At 41.4% G+C, this 20,453-nt stretch overlaps 2 protein-coding genes across 4 annotated transcripts in view; one reads left to right on the forward strand and one right to left on the reverse strand.

Annotated features, from left to right (window-relative positions):
- Nucleotides 1–4,355: 4,355 nt before the first annotated feature.
- On the reverse strand, nucleotides 4,356–13,348 carry nell3 (NELL (neural EGFL like) family member 3). Its single transcript, XM_062020984.1, has 4 exons — nucleotides 12,450–13,348; nucleotides 7,793–8,340; nucleotides 7,662–7,728; nucleotides 4,356–7,601 (listed from the first exon to the last, which is right to left on the reverse strand). Exons 1-4 carry the CDS (start codon nucleotides 12,937–12,939, stop codon nucleotides 6,085–6,087), a joined length of 2,622 nt encoding a protein of 873 aa, XP_061876968.1. The 5' UTR covers nucleotides 12,940–13,348; the 3' UTR covers nucleotides 4,356–6,084.
- The window catches only part of apbb1ip (amyloid beta (A4) precursor protein-binding, family B, member 1 interacting protein), a 39,571-nt gene continuing 31,626 nt past the window's right edge, over nucleotides 12,509–20,453 (forward strand). The window contains exons 1-2 of one of the 3 annotated variants that reach the window (XM_062020987.1): nucleotides 12,509–13,496; nucleotides 15,028–15,221. In XM_062020987.1, coding sequence (XP_061876971.1) covers nucleotides 15,117–15,221 — 105 coding nt within the window. In that variant the 5' untranslated portion in view covers nucleotides 12,509–13,496; nucleotides 15,028–15,116. The remainder of the gene's footprint in view (nucleotides 13,497–15,027; nucleotides 15,222–20,453) is intronic. The other 2 variants (XM_062020986.1, XM_062020988.1) reach the window with 2 other exon arrangements.

Genomic DNA, 20,453 nt, shown 5'->3' on the forward strand with positions numbered 1-20,453 from the left:
CGCGCAAACCGAGTATGCAAGAGGCTTAGATCTTCCTGCAAAAAGCAGATACGAGCAAAACTGTGCAAAATTATCAAAAAAATAATTTGTTGAGTGACATCAAGGATTATCAATCGGTCGCAGTCCCAGACACGTCGAACTATCCGGTGCTCCAGAATACATTAACTTCTTTGTGTGTGGCTGGGTCAAGGACATTGGTAGACTCTCCCGAGTAAATATGCATTGTTTTTGCTGGGGTAAGGTTGCATTTTCCGATTTTACTTCACATCTACAGCCATGTTTGTTGCCTTATCGTTGTTGCACGCGCCGATTATGAGTAAGCGTGTTTTTCCCCGTCTTTTGTTAAAATATAATTATAGATTTTAACATTATGTATGTGCAGAAACATTAATTTATGATTGTTGCCTTTGGTAAAAGCTTTACTCTTAGGTTTTGCTCACATTTGATTTCGTTGATTTAGACACGCCGAGTTGGTGCCTTAAGATTTGTTTTCAGAAATACAAATAATATCAAGATAATACTTAAATGGGAAATACTAAACGTTAAAATTACATCACACAAACTTTTAACGAAGGGGTCACTGCCAACTCATGCATTCTTCGACTCTCCTCCCTTTGGACTGGAGTGCCTGCTACTTTTCTTGTTGACGTTTCGTAAAATCTTGCACTCTTGTTGATTACCTTTTCGAGGAACTCTGAAGTAACGTTCATCGTTTTCGCAATTTAAAGGGTTCGTACAGCCTAAAGCAACACCAGCATAGGGCATTTTTCTTCGAAAAAGGCAAAATGCCGCTTAGTACCCATTGATGTCTATGAACAAATGCTGGCGTTATTTAATGAATCTGACGTGACTCCATTTAAAACCAAGCAATTGCCGACATGCAAAAAAAACCTCCCAGGCGAAAAGCTCACAACTCACTAAAAGGAGCCTTTCAAAAGACATGATTCGTTCGCAAATGTCATGTTTCTATTATTTACTCACTTCCGAAAACAAGACTTCTCTTCTGAACCAATTTGTCTTTAGAATGTATATCGGACAAAAGTTAAAAAAAGTGTTATCTGTCCCTCAGAGGCGCATTATGCCCTAACTGTTCAGTGTCCGTCCTGAGACTGGAAGGTCGTGAGTTCAAACGGAGTCATACCAAAGACTATAAAAATGGGACCCATTACCTCCCTGCTTGGCACTCAGCATCTAGGGTTGGAATTGGGGGTTAAATCACCAAATGATTCCCGAGCGCGGCCACCGTGTGAACATGGGGATTGGTCAAATGCAGAAGATAATTTCACCACACCTAGTGTGTGTGTGACTATCGTTGGGATGTTAACTTTAGCTGTTCGGCCGTTTTAATAAGGAGTGACACTTCAAATCCCATGATGCATTGTGGCTCGCGTGACATGTAGTGTCTACTCTAGCTATGCAAGTCACGACATGTAACTTAGTCGTTCGTTAGCGTTCATGTAGCTCATTTTAATCAACTTTGAAGTGATACTTTTTATGACACAAATAAGTGAGGAATTTTGATGATTTGAAATGAATGCTATCGTGAAGATTTAATCCTTAAATGATGTTGCTTACATGGCTGGTTCCTGGTGGTCCTATGCGATACAGTCTTTGAGGGTCAAAAAGTGTTTGCCTGCAATGTAATAACTAAAACACGTGTGAAATATAGTAATAAATCACCCCTTTATGTTGTAATTTGCATTTTACATTGTGCCACTTTCCTCATAAAGTCAGAAAAGTTATTTTTTTATGCTCCAACTTGATTTGCAAGCTAGTAAAAATGTGTGTGAGCCATGGCGGCTGCATTAGCCACGCTTTTTGACCTAATGGCCAAAAGGTTACGACTGCAGTTTGACTAAACCGTCCCAGATGTTGAGTTGATCACCTTGTTGTCCTCCTGAACTTTGTCCTGATGCTCCATTCGTTACGTGTTGAGTTTCACTCTGACATACGCCTGTCTTTCTCTTCCAGTATATTTGTCAGCTGCCAAATATATCAGTCAAAAGTTTAAAGAGGCTCTTGTTGTTATTGTTGCAAGTGCTTTAAAGAGGATTTTACCAAAACCTGCTGAAAATTACAGGCAGAGCAGACAGCTCTCAGATTGTTTGTTGTAAAACCTTTACGCCTGCGCTAATTTAAAATTCTTACTCTCAAAACCATGAATATTAAACCACTTTTTGTTACATTGGACCATCATACTTTAACAAATTGGTGCTCAGTTTTTGATTTTTATCACACATTTACTTGTCCCCCCGCGATACAACTCATGCTGGTATTTTATTGCATAGTATCATCCTTTATCAAGAATTAAAGGAACCATATGTAGGAATGTGGCTAGAAATGGTACAAAATTCTGTAGTCCCCCACCCTCTTCTCCCTGACTGAGGTTGCCAGATACACCGCCGAATACAGCTCGATCGACTCGGCTACTCTAAGAAACTTCAAACTTCCACTGCCTCTTACTAGGGGTTGAGGTGCTGGGACCATAATCGCTGAATAGACAAGTATTTTGTCAATAACAAATCTCTAACCAACCCATTTTACACGGAAATTAGGCTATTTTCAGGAAGAAGTACGTCACATTATCACAACAAATGGCAATCATAACCATATGATTGCCATTTGTTGTGATAATAACTAACCACTAACCATAGTGTCAGTACTATCAGAAAACAAAGACTAAAACGAACTACAACCAACGCTAGCAATGGTTATACTGGTGAAAATAAGTAGAGCATGCTTAGCAGCCTAATGTATGCCCAAAACTAAAGAAGAGACATTTTACCAAGGTATGCCTATAGGCTACTGTTTCAAAGGTTTCAGATTGCCATATAACTTGGTACATGTATTCCACAATATGCAAACATGAATGAGGAATTATTTTAGCATTTGATTTGGCTGTTGCCATGACAGCCGTGCTAATGTTGGAACCCATTTCCTCAGCGTATCAGCATATTGAGAAAGAAATTGGTACTGACACTACCAATATTTACATAGGTTTTATTTGTCCAAAATATATTTTGCCTTGTCAGTTGGATGACACATCGACATATAGGCTAACGGGCATATATTTCCCCCGTTAGCCTATATGTCGATGTGTCATTGACCAGGCTAGCATGCTAAACATTCGTTGCACGAACATACTAGTTTGTTAGATAAGATCATGGACTGTATTGGACAATATAGTTTACATACAAGATGTCCATTTCCATTTATTACAAGAAATAAGAAAATGTAAATGCCTTACTTACCTATCAAGGAGGAAATTGGCAAGTTTGGCGTCAGATGAAAAAATCTTCTCAATCTTTCAAAGGCATCCCCGATACAAATCCTTGTTTTGTTCCTGGCTATTTCATGAATAAGTTGAGAATCGTAACAAGGCCTTTTAGATTGACTAAGGTCTGACATGTTTAGTAACTTTACCAGTGGCAGTATTTCGACAAAGAGAGCGGTGCTTGACTGGCAACCTGGATACAACACACTCACGGACTTTCTAATTGGTCAAACGGTGGAGGGCGGGACATCGAAATGAAAACAAGATTTCGGGGCTGCAAATCATATTTTAAAATGCGTATATAACGGCTGAACTACTGTTATCAGTTATAAAGGTATTGGAAAGAACATGATTTATTAATGCCTTTTGACATACCAGGGCCATTTAATGATGACTTGATGTGAAATTCTTACATATGGCACCTTTAAGTTGTGTTAGTTCTGGTTTCAGACTAGCGACTGCTTGCTGACGTGTTTATACTTGGTGTGGAAATATATAAAATCTAATTGTAAAAACTGTAAATGTTTTTAAGACGTTAGCTGTGTTAACTACTAGGAAGCTAACACCCTTAGCCAAAGCCCTTGCTACGTCATACGTGCATTTAAATATAGTTCACATTACAAACAAGGTACGACAAGATACTTTTACATTTGACGATCGTTAGTTGTAAAAAAATGTAATACAAATCTAAAAATTATTTTTAAAGCTGTTTGTTGTGTTAGCTAAATATCCCCACAGACCTGACAGTCTTAGCTAAAGTGCTAGCTAGTATAGTTCATACTATGGCTGTAAATTTTTGGGCACCACACGATTCGATTTGATTTGATTCTTGGGGGTACCAATTCGATTAAAAATCGATTCTCGATTCAGGATCAATACTTTTTAACAACACTGGGTGCCAGTTCTATGATTAACTATACTCCTCAATGAAATAAACAGCTGTGATAAAATTCTATAGTACTTTAAAGAAAACTGGTTTTGTTTAATTAAATTCTACCCAAACACTTAATAAAGTCAAATACAAAAAGAGAAGTAACACACACATCTTTTGTAAATCTGTACAGCAGATATGATCGTCTACATCAACAATATGATATGCCTGAGTGGCTGGACAGGACAGATTAAAAAAATATATACATTTTTTAAATATATTTTTTTAATCGATTAAGAATTGTTATAAATAAGAATCGCAATTCATTTGAAAATATAACATTTTTTATCCATCCATTCTCTACCGCTTATCCATTTTGGGGTCGCTGGTTTTTTTTACACCCCTAGCTCGTACTCGTAACAAAGCAAAACAGGATACTTTGTTCCAATTGACAACCGTACTTTAATATTTGTTGTACATTTTTGTTGAAAAAAACCCCCAAAGCAATTATTTATAAAGACGGTAGCTATGTTAGCTAATTGCCCCCACAGAGCTGACACTCTTAGCTGATGTGCTAGCTAACACACACACACAAATAGTTCATGCTAATAAAGCAAAACAAGATACTTTGTTGCATTTGACAATCGTACTATAACATTAGTTGTACATTTTTGTTAAGAATAAAATTAAAACAATTATTTTTACAATGTTGGTTAGCTAAGTGCCCCCACAGAGCTGATACTCTTAGCTAAAGTACTGGCAAACGCACACAAATATAGTTCATACTAATAACAAAGCAAAACAAAATACTCTTTATTACACTTAACGTCCCTACTTGAACATGTACTAAGATATGCTTTTTGTGTTATTTCAAATTCTTTCTGACGGTTTTGTTCCAAAGCCTAAGTTCAAATAGGTACAGTAAGTAGCAGAAAAATCCACCTGACAGTCTATAAATCCCCTTGCAGTTTGGGCTTTTCCGGTTTTTGCGATCAAAGGGTGGTCCAAATGCGGACCAGAGGCTTCGGTTTTTGCAAGAACACTTGCTTTTGATTAAGGGAACAAAAACCGCCGCGTCTTTTAACGTGACGCTAACGCAAGTTGTTAGCGCAAAGGTTGACACTGTTGTGTCACTGCCTTCTTGTCGGCCAGCTTGATTGTTTACCTTGTTAACCTGAGCGCTAAGTTAACAGCAACACTTGATGAGGTGTTTTGGAAGCACACAAAAACAGCCTCAAGTGTGGGGAAAACGAGTCAGGAAGTGATGGATGTTAGCTAGCTTTGGCTGTGTTGTCGCTGATGGGAGCTAAAACAGCTGCGAAATTAAAAGAAAGAAAGTTTCCAATATGAGCTTTTTTCTGCGCTTCCTGTTCTTTTTTCGTCCCGTCCCCTTCTGACGTCTCACATCTGGACCAGCTGTTTTCAATCGGGCTAACTAGGCGGCAGAAACCCGCAAGTGTTTTCCCCGTTTAAACCATTCTTTTTGCCCTTCTTCTTGTCTTACAGGCTCTGCTGCTTGCATTTGTGTTTTGTTTTTTTACTTAAATTGGTCCAATATGTCTGATTCCAACGTCTTTTTTTCCCACTTTGAGTTGGAAAATAGTTGATAATGAAGGCGATGCGTCACCAATGCCCGACCGCTCCAGTTGCGTTTCTATGTGAAAAATATAATTTTATTTTTCTCTTTACATGTACAGCACAGGCTGGCTAATACAAAAGCATTGCTTCGTAAATAAATATATTTAGAAAGATAAAAAGCACGATAGCTATCATACAAATACAGTATGGACTATTTACTATGTGCACAAATGAAAGGATGTACGTAAAAACTCAAAGATACACATTTGGTCACTGCTCAACCAAAGTATTAAAAGCAGTACTTTCACAGTAAACTTGTGAAACACTAATTGTGCAAAGAAAACGGTTGTCCTTGAATGCATCACGCAGCAACCCACAGGATGGATATGTTGGTGGCGCCGTCGTGTGTGATCTGGTTGACGCGTCCGCGGATGCAGTCCAGCGTGGCGTAGATGGCGGTGCCGTTCTCAACCTGGAAGGAGGCCCTCAAGCCCACGCTGGCCCACTCGCTCCCCTCCGGCATGTGTCCAGAAACCTGCTGGGCCACGGGACCACCCGGACTTCCGCTTCGCTGCAGCGTCAATTTAACGATGTTGCACGAGTGGATGAGCCTCAGGTTCAGGGCGATGTTAGCCGTGCCTCGCTGGAGGAACACAAAGTTCTTCTTTGGCTCACCGGAGCGGGCCAAGCGCACCTGAGGGGAATCTGGCGAGAGCTGCTGGAACGTGAGCGGCTTGTTCCGGACTGCCCCGAGAGGCAGGCCTGCCTTGGCGACGGTGGCGGTGAGCGTGGACGATACCGTCGAGGGGATCCAGACGAGGCTGAGCGTGCTGATGCCGGTGCTGTCCCCGAAGTAGCGGACGTTGCACTGCGACGGCGACGTGATCTCGAAGCTGAGCGTGTCCCCGCTGCCCACCGCCACGGCGCCGGAGAGCGTGATGGACGTGTCCCGGTAGTTGACGCCCGTCTTGAAGGCCTGCACCGCCTCCTGGCCCGTGCCGTTGCGGCTGGCGTAGGCGATCAAGAAGAAGCCTTCTCGGACGCAGGTTTGTCCCATGGAGTAGAGCGCCTGCTGGAGGACAAACTTTACCACGCCGCGCTCCGTGAAGCGCACGCCTCGGCTGTCGTGGGTCAAGCCGACCATGTAGGGGTCGGAGACGGACGTTATGCGGAAGGTAGGGCGGTAGTTGGCTTGGTAGTGGGCCATGAGCGACAAGTCGGCAGTCAAGGCCACGGCGCCGGTGTCATGTGACAACCAGAGTAGGCTGAAGGTGGGCGTGGTCATGTCGTAGACGTGGACGTCCTTGCTCTGGTTGCAGTGTTGATTGGGACTCCTCAGGAGGACGCTCACCGTGTCGTTAGGCTCCACCTCCAGCCCGGTGCTCACGCTCACCCCCTGGAAGTACTTCCCTTCAAGCTGCTCGATACGCACGCCGCTCAGGTCCTGACCCTCCTCCTCCTGGCTGGCGTTAAACCTCAACCCCACTTGGAGGAAGTTGCGGCAGCTGTGCTTGATGGCGAAGTTGTGATCCAGCCACAGCAGGCCGTGCTGTAAGAACGTCACCTGGCCGCCATCGCCGGACAGAAGGTCACTGCGCTCCTTGCTCCGCAGGCTCAGTCGTAGCCCAGGAAAGACGTGGCCTTTGGACTTCCTGGCCGACGGAAGCAACACGCTGGCGCTCCAGGACTGGGAGAGGCGGCTTTCCGAGGGCGAGGCACAGACTGAGTCGGTTACAGCCGTGCAGGAAAGGACGACGGCGTGTCCGTCGCAATCCGAGCAGGCTTGGCACTCCTGAAGCTCCTGGTTGAAGAAGTAATCTTCGCCGCAGAAACCTTTTTCAGCTTCTCTGGCCGACACGCCCAAACAACGGAAGCCTCCTGGAGACGACATCTCATCAGAACTAGTTTACCAAACTGCTAGCAAGATGGCGCACAAACCTGGTGTGTTGAGACACTTGACTCGCTCACCGCAGATGTTTGGTAACTCCAGACACTCATCTCGGTCCTGCAGGGGGTTAGAAGGACACTTTTAGGACTACTACAGGACTCATGTAGGGTCTCATTGGTACCTGGCACATGGTGTCTGCAGTGGGGGAGCACTGGGAGATGAGGAAGAAGCCAGGCGGACACATGGTGCACTTCTCACACTGCGGAGGGTCTCGCTGAAAATCGCAGAAGTGCTCCGTCGCGCAGGCTGAGGGGCAGCCGATCAGGGGCCGAGGCATATGCGCCTCGCCGACGACGTCCATCACCTTGGCGTCCGCTTTGTGCACGGCGTTCTGCAGGTGGCTGCGGGCCTGGCTCTGGAGACCCGCCAGGTGGCTCTCAAAGTAGCTCTGCAGCTCCCCCTGCAGGCCCCGGAAGGACACCTGCTTGACGGTGTCCACCAGGAGACCGTACTGCGCCTTCACTGTGTCCATCTGCTCGTACATGCGCCCCTGCTGCTCCAGGATGCGGCGCTGCTGGGAGACGAGTGCCTCCTGCTGCTCGGCGAGCTTCTGCTGCAGGTCGCGTATGAGCACCTGCTGGGCCCGCAAGGCCTCCACCAGCTTCTCCTGACCCTTGGACAGCTGGAGGTGGAGGATGAGGGCGTCCTCTGAAGGAACCTCATTTTCACCTGAAGGACAAACAAAAGTAATTGGCGCTCGTTAAAACTACAGGAAGTGAAAAGTAAAGTAAATGTTGGATCCAGTGTCCTGGGAACATTCATATTTTAATAAATATTGTAATATTGATTGTAATGATTACAGGATGATGTTCATATTTATTACAGAATCATATTTATATTAATTGTAATTAGGGATGTCCGATAATGGCTTTTTGCCGATATTCGATATTGTCCAACTCTTAATTACAGATACCGATATCAACCGATACCGATATATACAGTCGTGGAATTAACACATTATTATGCCTAATTTGGACAACCAGGTATGGTGAAGATAAGATCCTTTTTAAAAATATTAATAAAATAAGATAAATAAATTAAAAACATTTTTCTTGAATAAAAAAAGAAAGTAAAACAATATAAAAACAGTTACATAGAAACTAGTAATTAATGCAAATGAGTAAAATTAACTGTTAAAGGTTAGTACTATTAGTGGACCAGCAGCACGCACAATCATGTGTGCTTACGGACTGTATCCCTTGCAGACTGTATTGATATATATTGATATATAAAGTAGGAACCAGAATATTAATAACAGAAAGAAACAACCCTTTTGTGTGAATGAGTGTAAATGGGGGAGGGAGGTTTTTTGGGTTGGTGTACTAATTGTAAGTGTATCTTGTGTTTTTTATGTTGATTTAATAAAATAAAAAATAAAATTAAAAAAACCATACCGATAATAAAAAAACGATACCAATAATTTCCGATATTACATTTTAAAGAATTTATCGGCCGATAATATCGGCAGGCCGATATTGTCGGACATCTCTAATTGTAATAGTTATTAGAGAATCATATTTATATTTTAATATCACAGAATAGTATTTATTATATTAATTTGATGATTACCATTATTACACATTTATACTAATATTTAATCCAATAAATTGTTACATAATCATATATGACTTTTATTCAGTTATTACATAATCATATTGTATTACATATTTGTTATTTAGTGACTATTACATAATCATTTATATTCGGATTGTATCATTATAACAATTATTTTCATAGGCCATTCCACTGATTCGGTGCCATTCCATAGGAAATAAAATATATAAATTCACATTAAAATTGTATTTTAAATAAAAAATAGTATTCTGCACATTGATTTGATTGCATATTTACTACTAATAAAGTAAATCTTAAAGAATTGTCCCCATTTCCAAAAATTACTCTTAATCATGATATACTGTACAACCATTTAAAAATATTAGGGCTGTCAAACTAAAATATTTAATCTCTATCGCATTTTTTTCAGTTAACTCGAAATTATTCGCAGATATTGTTTTCATAATTAGCAAGTGTACCCTAGACAGATACTTTTCAAGTTTTTAATACCATGACTGGACAAATAGTAATGTATATTTTTTACATATCTGCATTAGTTTGATTTTGTTTTATTATATCAAATGTTCTTGTCACTGGGTTTTCATTCAGTCCTGTTACCAAAATGACTTTTTTTTAATGTACACAAAGAATGTGTTGAGTCACTTAAGTGTCGACACGCTATTAGCGTGAATACTATATGACTATATTTAGTGTATTTTCTAATTACATGCTAAAAACTCATTCCTGTTACTTTTGGTCCTGCAATAAGTCATCTTTGTCGAGATAAAACAGCCTGAGTTTAATAATACATATTTTGAGTAGTCCAATGTGTATTACCAGATTTATGGTAGAAAATAATAGATATTAAATGTCTCTTACAGTCACAATCAAAAGTTTACATACACTTGTAAAGAACATAATGTCATGGCTGTCATGAGTTTCCAATAATTTCTACAACTCTTACTTTTTGTGGCCAAACAGCTCAATTTTTGTTTCATCTGACATCACATGGACAAAGATAAGACCTTCTGGAGGAAAGTTCTGTGGTCAGATGAAACAAAAATTTTGCTGTTTGGCCACAAAAAATAAGAGTTGTAGAAATTATTGGAAACTCAAGACAGCCATGACATTGTTCTTTATAAGTGTATGTAAACTTTTGATTGGCCACAATACCCAGCAATATGTTTGGAAGAGAAAAGGTTAAAGTTAAAGTACCAATGATTGTCACACACACACTAGGTGTGGTGAAATGTGTCCTCTGCATTTGACCCTGGGAGGTGAGGGGAGCAGTGGGCAGCAGCGGTGCCGAGCCCGGGAATCATTTTTGGTGATTTAACCCCCAATTCCAACCCTTGATGCTGAGTGCCAAGCAGGGAGGTAATGGGTCCCATTTTTATAGTCTTTGGTATGACTCCGCCGGGGTTTGAACTCACGACCTACCGATCTCAGGGCGGACACTCTAACCACTAGGCCACTTACTCAGTGTCCCAGGAACACCAAGCCGACCGTCAAGCATGGTGGTGGTAGTGTTATGCTCTGGGCCTGTCTTGCTGCCAATGGAACTGGTGCTTTAAATGGGACAATGAAAAAGGAGGTTTACCTCCAAATTCTTCAGGACAACTTAAAATCATCAGCCCGGAGGTTGGGTCTTGGACGCAGTTGGGTTTTCCAACAGGACAATGACCCCAAACACACGTCAAAAGTGGAAAAGGAATGGCTAAATCAGGCTAGAATCAAGGTTTTAGAATGGCCTTCCTGAAGTCCTGACAATGCTGAAGAAACAAGTCCATGTCAGAAAACCAAAAAATTTAGCTGAACTGCACCAATTTTGTCAAGAGGAGTGGTCAAAAATTCAACCAGAAGCTTGTGGATGGCTACCAAAAGCGCCTTATTGCAGTGAAACTTGCCAAAGGACATGTAAGCAGGCCCGGCCCTAACCAATCTGGCGCCCTAGGCAAGATTTTAGGTGGCGCCCCCCCACATCGGCAGTGTGTATATACTCACAAGAAACCGAATAGCTTTGTCTTTGACCTTTTTTTTTTACTTAAAGAAAGCAAATTAACAATCAGAATAGTTAACAAGATAAAAAAAAATATGGATAAATAAATGAATATAAAAAATGAATATATGAAATACAATATTTTTTACATACATAAACACAAAATAAAACGTGTCAACAAGTTGCATAAAATAAATTAAAAATACAATATAAATAAGGCACTGCACAAAACAAGATATCAAACCAGTATGACTTTAACAACTATATTACAAAAAAAGGGGATCCTACAGAGTTCTCTATTTGTGCTTTTTAATATTGCATTAACTAGAATGACTTACAAATTACTGTACACCAGGGAGTACTGTAATTACCTAACGTTACATTATTATTTTCCATAACAATTTAGCCCCCTCCACAATATTAACCCGACGTTAAAACAGAACTAGCTATTTATTGATTAGCAATTGCCGAATCATGTAACATTAGCTTAATGCTAAAAAGCCAGGTTACTATCACATTCTGTAACAGACAAATAATTTAATGTAGGCTAACGTTACCTACCTGCTACCTCTGTCTTTTTCTCTTTTCTCCTCTTCTTTTCTCTTTTTACTTCCCTGGGCACCTGACAGTTTTGGCCGTTTTGACATCTTGTGTTGATTTTTTTATGTGGTGACGTCCAAAAAGAGTCATGATACGGGAAGGGGGGTGGCGCACCGTGCCGGGGGAGGGGGGGGGCGTAATGTTGTAACAAATAATATTTCTATTAAATAGGCTTTACTTTGCATTTTAATTAACGTGGGATTATTTTATGTATTTAGAAATAATAGTTGGGTTTTTTTTGTTTTTTTCCTCCAACATTTGTGGCACTGGCGTGGCGCCCCCTGATGGACGGCGCCCTTAGCATACGGCCTATGCCACGGGCCGGCCCTGCATGTAAGCAAATTTTAACATTGCTGTATGTATACTTTTGACCCAGCAGATTTGCTCACATTTTCAGTAGACCCATAATAAATTCATAAAAGAACCAAACTTCATGAATGTTTTTTGTGACCAATAAGTATGTGCTCCAATCACTCTATCACAAAAAAACAAGAGTTGTACAAAGTATTGGAAACTCAAGACATTATGTTCTTTACAAGTGTATGTACATTTTGATCTCGACTGTATATTCATATTTTTAGATTTTGATGATTATTTTTTTGCATGCATGAACGTTGGCGCAGACCTGGTTTGACGTCACAAGTGAGCTGGACCCCCAGAGGCGCGCCAACAACTTCCGGCGACGGATGTCCAAACTCGGGGAAGTCTCCCAGAAACTGCGCGGCTCTGTCGGCCAGATGCACCGGATGGAACTGCTCGGCTCCAGGCGGCGAGCTCTCCTCGGAAGCAGCCCCGTCCAAGCAGCCCTCTCCCACGCATGCCCTCGCTCGGACCCTGGGTCTGACCCGCAGCGGAAGTCTGCACTCCAAGCCCTTGCAATCCCGCGTGTGGTTGACGGACATGGGGGGTCTCACGCAGTCCTCGTCCGTGCATGCTGCGGGACGGACTTCCGCTGCGGTACCCAAGTGCCGCGCCGGTCTGGACGACCTGCTGCCGGGGCAGTGGTCGCCGGTGCACGGTCTCGGGTCTCCGGTCTGGGAACAGTGGGTCCCAATGCAGATGTCAGCGCGCACTGACGCCAGCAGAATAAGCAGCACTGATGATGGCAACAACATCTTGCAACGCAGTGACAGGAACACATGAAAGAGAAAGTCCGCTTGTCATAAAATGCTTGATGAAAGTTATTTGGCAGACTGCTTTCGAATCTCGCATCCCCGCCGCCTTGCGTGCACGCCAGACCCACTCTGAGCTGGCCGGAGCTCAGTCCTCCACGTCGGGATGTGAGGACGGCATTCCAGGAACTTCATTAGCGTCAGGTTTCCTCCACCGCCGCCATGTTAACCCTTAGCTTACCAGCACCGTTTACCACATGATGCAGCTAGTCAAATCGAAGAAAAGATATATGAACAAAACATTTTTTTTTAAGTTGTTACAGGTAGATAACGTGTTAAAACAACTAGCGTGAAGAAGTATACGCAAAAATAAGCTAACTCGCTCAAATGAGTGGTTAAGCTTGTGGCGCCAATTAGCTTGATAAGTTAATGACGATAAAGCTATACGCTAGCAAAGCTAGATATACACATGCTGTCATGTAGGTAACGTGTAAATTGCTCAAAAAAATGTCGTCTCATTGGAATATGTGTTCATTTTCCTGCATTGAGACAAGTTACAGGTAAACTGTTATTTTTTAAAACTAAAACTTCAGAATTATAAAAACAGCACTTAGCCATAGAGGCTAACTAGCTCTTGCTAATTACGGAGATAGTTTGAAAAAAGTTGTGCTAATTTGCTGAATAAATTAACTAGCTATCAATTATAGGCAGACAAGTGCTGTTTTGGGTGGATAGCTTGCTAAGTTTGATTGATTGATTGAGACATTTATTAGTAGGTTGCACAGTGAAGTACATATTCCATACAATTGACCACTAAATGGTAACACCCCAACAAGTTTTTCAACTTGTTTAAGTCGGGGTCCAATTAAATTGATTCATGATACAGATATATACTATCATCATAATGCAGTCATCACACAAGATAATCATCAGGGTATATACATTGAATTATTTACATTATTTACAATCTGGGATGTGGGGGGTGGGCTGGGGGGTGTTTAGGTTTGGTTGTTATCATCACTCCAGTATCAATGTAAATAATTCAATGTATATACCCTGATGATTATCTTGTGTGATGACTGTATTATGATGATAGTATATATCTGATAGTATATATCTGTGTCATGAATCAATTTAAGTGGACCCCGACTTAAACAAGTTGAAAAACCTATTCGGGTGTTACCATTTAGTGGTCAATTGTACAGAATATGTATTTCACTGTGCAACCTACTAATAAAAGTCTCAATCAATCAATCAAAACAATTGAGAACAGAGAAATGGACATTGAAACAGTGTAGGTCTGACTTAACTATGATAGATTGACCTAGCTCAGTGGGCTAACTAGTTGTTGCTAACTAGCCTCAAAATGCTGAGTTGAGTTTAAGTTTATTTGGAACATGCATGCATACAACATGATGCATCACAATTTCCAGTTTTTCTATTCAACATGTTCAAAAAGGAGCAGGAAGAAGCAGAGCTTATTTAATCCTACCCCTTTTCCTTTACATAGCAGTTGATCAAACTTTTGTTCACTTCCTGTTCTCAATTCATTCACAATATACTCCATAAGTAATAACAATGAATAAATAAATAATTGGTGAAGTAAGTTATATTTCATATGGTGAGATGAGTAAGATTATCTTGAAAATGAATGGATGGATGAGATAAATTCAGAATGTTTATCATGATTCTTCTTTGTACTTTGTAAACACTTTAAGTTTGAAGTAAATATGGACGTGTGCAAATTCAGACGCCATTGGGGATTGATTCACTAATGACATTGGCTTAGTATTCTCCCTATCAAATATATATAGACATAAACTGTTTGGTGGGGGTAGTTAATAGCTTGCTAAGATAAATAACTAGGTTGGAAAACTTGCTTGATAATCTTACGAGATTGACAAGCTAAATAACTAGACTTACAAAATACAAGGATTTAAAGTAAATAAAATATGCCCACATTGTTCAGTGACATTTTGTTTACTTTTCTTTTTGCACATTGTTTACTTTCCTGTTAACCTGTGCCCCTCCAAGTTGCACTTTTTAAGACTGTTTTATTTTTTGTCCTTCCTCTTGTTTTGTTGAGCAAAGTCAGCATGTTGAGACAGCTGCTGGTCGTCAAGCCGGGAGACGGCGGTGTTGTGCTGGCCTTCCTTGTCAACACCGAGTGAGGACACTCTATGGACACAGCCAACACAAGTCGTCCAACGATGGCACAAGGATGGAATGCAAAGATGGGACGCCGCTCTACTTTATGTGCTTTTCTGGAACTGTGCTTGGGGGAGGTAAGAAATTCGCCTTTTTGCATGTGTTTTTTCTTATTAAATTGGCTTTCTCAGTACATTTCTACACAAGGTTTTGGAATTTACATTTGAGTAAAAGTCCAGGAATGCATACTGTATGGAGATATGTAACACTGTACCCATTGCACCCTCACGTTTCCCATCGTTACGGCAGCATTTTGACAAACGGCACATTGTCTTGCATGGCTCCCTGCTGCTTTTGTCATTATCGCCGTTGGTTTTTCTTTGAAAGTAAAAAAGCCCCCGTATAAAGATCCGAAAGGCTACTTCCAGGTGTGCTCATGGTGCATAAATTTGCAACCTCACAGCCATGATCACACATCTGGGCTTCTGCAGGGTTGCTTGGGTTGGCTTCTTTCAAGGCTTCCTGACCTCCTCAACACGTCTATAATGAGGAACAAGGAGCTGGTGGCGTGCGGACCACCCTCTCTGTCGTACATTTATGCCAGTGTTCAATGGAAGAATGTTCTACAAGGTGTTGGCGGTGAGCGAATGGAGGAAATTATGGTGGCTGCTTCATCCATCACAAGACTTTGGAGGTTTTTGCGTGATGCTTGGCGACAGTATTTCACCGAGAGGGTGGTCTAGCTTGGAGTGGGGCCAGGAACTAGAAACCTCACTGTAGACTTGGAGGATGTGTGTATATACTCACAGGCCATTTGTGATGCAGCACTTGTATTGGATGTCATTGGTGGGCTGAGAGGAGGGATCTGGCCCAGGGAGGTATTTCATTCGGGACAATTAAAAATCAATATGAATCAGCCCCGCCTGGCAAATTTCATCAAATAAGAACCACAACAACAACACAATGGTGTTTCAATCGATCGGCCACAGATCTTTATTGGCAGATTTCTGTTGAAAAGTTTGTGATCGCCTGATTCAATCAATATTGATTACAAAAAACATGATCATTTGTGGCTAATACCTTGTAGCTTTTGTCCTTTTGTTGATAGACAAGGTTACTACTAGCAGCTCCTGCTAACTTTTGTGTATGCCCTTTAGGGACGGATACAGTTCACATTTGAACCGATACGGTACCAATTCCCGGTACTCAACGGTACCAATATTCTGTACTTATTTGTGTTCTCGGGGAATTCAGTAGATCGCAACTGGACTGTTTGGTTTGTCTTTTCGCCGCTCATCCAAGTAGGTTTCATCAGTTCATGCTCATAGACTTAATTTGGTCAGATCTTGTGTTAGACTTAGATCGTCCAGCTCTAGTCTTTTTTGTGTGTTAATAAATATTAATTGTTTTTGATGATACCATTTTTTTTTATTGCAACATTTAAAATGAGCTTATTATCAAATCAAACTCAAACAGGCAAGTGGCAAACACAAAGAGCTGTACAAAAAAAATAGAAGATAAAAAAAACATGTACGTGCGTGTACACACACAGCTCTCGAGTTATATCTTGTTTTATTAAAGCACTTCTAAGTCTAACTCAGTAAACGTTTGGGAACTGAGGAGACACATTTTTTAAGCTTCTCAGGTGGAATTCTTTCCCATTCTTGCTTGATGTACAGCTTAAGTTGTTCAACAGTCCGGGGGTCTCCGTTGTGGTATTTTAGGCTTCATAATGCGCCACACATTTTCAATGGGAGACAGGTCTGGACTACAGGCAGGCCAGTCTAGTACCCGCACTCTTTTACTATGAAGCCACGTTGATGTAACACGTGGCTTGGCATTGTCTTGCTGAAATAAGCAGGGGTAACGTTGCTTGGATGGCAACATATGTTGCTCCAAAACCTGTATGTACCTTTCAGCATTAATGGCAACTTCACAGATGTGCAAGTTACCCATGTCTTGGGCACTAATACACCCCCATACCATCACAGATGCTGGCTTTTCAACTTTGCGCCTATAACAATCCGGATGGTTGTTTTCTTCTTTGGTCCGGAGGACACGACGTCCACAGTTTCTAAAAAACCATTTGAAATGTGGACTCGTCAGACCACAGAACACTTTTTCACTTTGTATCAGTCCATCTTAGATGAGCTCAGGCCCAGCGAAGCCGACGTCGTTTCTGGGTGTTGTTGATAAACGGTTTTCGCCTTGCATAGGAGAGTTTTAACTTGCACTTACAGATGTAGCGACCAACTGTAGTTACTGACAGTGGGTTTCTGAAGTGTTCCTGACCCCAAGTGGTGATATCCTTTACACACTGATGTCGCTTGTTGATGCAGTACAGCCTGAGGGATCGAAGGTCACGGGCTTAGCTGCTTACGTGCAGTGATTTCTCCAGATTCTCTGAACCGTTTGATGATATTACAGACCGTAGATGGTGAAATCCCTAAATTCCTTGCAATAGCTGGTTGAGAAAGGTTTTTCTTAAACTGTTCAACAATTTGCTCACGCATTTGTTGACAAAGTGGTGACCCTCGGCCCATCCTTGTTTGTGAATGACTGAGCATTTCATGGCAGGGTTTCCCACACATTAATTTATTTGTGGCGGCCCTCCACGAAAGAATTACGTCCGCCACAAATAAAATAAAATAAAATGTTAAAACAATTTTTTATTTATTTATTTATTTATTTTTGTCCTCTCCAGCTTCTCAGGCAAATCATATAGTTGATGTAGATGCCCATATCGGCTGTTCAGATTTACTTTACAAAAGAGAAGTGTAGGATACTTCTCTTGTTGCCTTATTTGTATTTGACTTTATTAAATGTATTTATATTAGAAACACAACATGTGTATATAACAAAGGGTGCAAAGTCTGCAGGCAGTAGGAAACACATGGTTAAGTGTAGGGAGTAAAACTGATGGCAGTCAAAAGTTCAAGATTTTTGGAGCTCTTTGTTCAGTGGATCAGATGTTTGATGAAGCTCTGTGTCTATCTACCACCAGTACTGTTTTCTGTTTATTTGTTACTGACTGTGGCAGGACACCTCTGCCTCTGTTTCACTTTATGTTGCTGGTAAATATGGTTGTAGTAGTAGGCTAAAGTTAAATTATTTAGTATGCACTAATTAAAGGGGCAGAGCTTTGAGACATTTTAGCTTTTATATTTTAGATATATTTTTTGTAAGAACCACAATTAATAAATATATTTCAGTGAATATTGTTCAAATCTGTATATAAATATGTACATAAAGTGTTGTAATTATATTGTAAAATGGATGGATGGATGGACGTTTAAAACAAAACTGTTATTATTAATTAGTAAGTATAAATTTTTTTAGCCTTTTTAGAGAAAATCAAATCATTGTAGTAAATTATGCAAATTACTCGATGATGTCATGTGACCACGCCCATAACCACGCCCCCACCGCCACAGGTATCTTGGCAGTTTATGGGAAACACTGCATGGAATCTGCTTTTATACCCAATCATGGCACCCACCTGTTCCCAATTTGCCTGTTCACCTGTGGGATGTTCCAAAGAAGTGTTTTATGAGCATTCCTCAACTTTATCAGTATTTATTGCCACCTTTCCCAACTTCTTTGTCACGTGTTGCTGGCATCAAATTCTAAAGTTAATGATTATTTAAAAAAAAATAATTTTTGATCAGTTTTAACATCAAATATGTTGTCTTTGTAGCATATTCAACTGAATATGAGTTCAAAATGATTTGCAAATCATTGTATTCCATTTATATTTACATCTAACACAATTTCCCAACTCATGGAAACGGGGTTTGTACAAAAAGTAGCATTACGGGGCGGTATAGCTCGGTTGGTAGAGTGGCCATGCCAGCAACTTGAGGGTTCCAGGTTCGATCCCCGCTTCCGCCATCCTGGTCACTGCCGTTGTGTCCTTGGGCAAGACACTTTACCCACCTGCTCCCAGTGCCACCCACACTGGTTTAAATGTAACTTAGATATTGGGTTTCACGATGTAAAGCGCTTTGAGTCACTAGAGAAAAAGCGCTATATGAATAATTCACTTCACTTCAATTTGTAGCATCATTTGAAAAATCACCCGTTAGAGAATAAGGAGTGCTTGAAACTCCGCATGTCAACATCTCCGGCCGGTGCCACACCCAACAAAATGCCGAAACAACAAGCACTGACCCAATTGAGCCTGGCGTCTTCCATTTCCACATCACCACTGTATGAAAAAAATAGTCAAAAACAGAAGGAGATATATAGAAATCAATCTCTGCTAACAAAACGGACATTTTGTATGTAAACTATATTGTTCAATACAGTCTATGATCTTGTCTAACAAAGCTTTGTATGTTCGTGCAACGAATGTTTAGCATGCTAGCCCGGTCAATGACACATCGACATTAAAGATTAAAGTACCAATGATTGTCACACACACACTAGATGTGGTGAAATTTGTCCTCTGCATTTGACCCATCCCCTTGGGGAGCAGTGGGCAGCGGCGCCGCGCCCGGGAATCATTTTGGTGATTTAACCCCCAACTCCAACCCTTTGTTGCTGAGTGCCAAGCAGGGAGGTTGTGGGTCCCATTTTTATAGTCTTTGGTATGACTCGGCTGGGATTTGAACTCCAACCTACCGATCTCAATACGAAATAGCTCTGTTTAAGGCTGAAACGACGCGTCGACATAGTCGACGTCATCGGTTACGTAAATACGTCGACGCCGTTTTTGTGCATCGACGCGTCGCATATTTACGTCACACTACCGTCATGGCAAAGCAGACGATCAAAGCAGACGATGCGAGCGGTGCGAGCGAGGGGGGAAAAGCATGCCAAAAGTGGTCAAAAGTGTGGGAGTATTTCAATAAACGGCCTAATAATGTTGTTGTATGCACACTGTGTCGAGCGGAAATGGCCTATCTAGCAGCACAACGGCTATGAACGAACATTTGAAAAGAAAACCATCAACTAGTCAATCGTCCGCGCGAGCATACGTTGTCATCATTACACAAAAACATGAAGGTGTCATTTGTATCTGCTAGTGGTGTAACGGTACGTGTTTTGTATTGAACCGTTTCGGTACGGGGCTTTCGGTTCGGCACGGGGGTGTACCGAACGAGTTTCTAAGCTAAAGCTAACTTTAGCTGCTAATGTCTTACCAAGCTGCTTCGCTCCTCTGCCTCTGTCTCAGCACGCAGCATTGTCCCACCCACACAACCATCTGATTGGTACACACGCAGCATTGTCCCACCCACACAACCATCTGATTGGTACACACGAAGCATTATCAGCCAATCAGCAGTGTGTATTCAGAGCGCATGTAGTCAGCGCTTCAGCGTGGAGCAGATAGGTGTTTAGCAGGTGAGCATCAGGCAGCGGACTCT

This window comes from Entelurus aequoreus, linkage group LG15, assembly GCF_033978785.1.
Source record: "Entelurus aequoreus isolate RoL-2023_Sb linkage group LG15, RoL_Eaeq_v1.1, whole genome shotgun sequence".
NCBI classification, from domain to species: Eukaryota; Metazoa; Chordata; class Actinopteri; order Syngnathiformes; family Syngnathidae; genus Entelurus; species Entelurus aequoreus.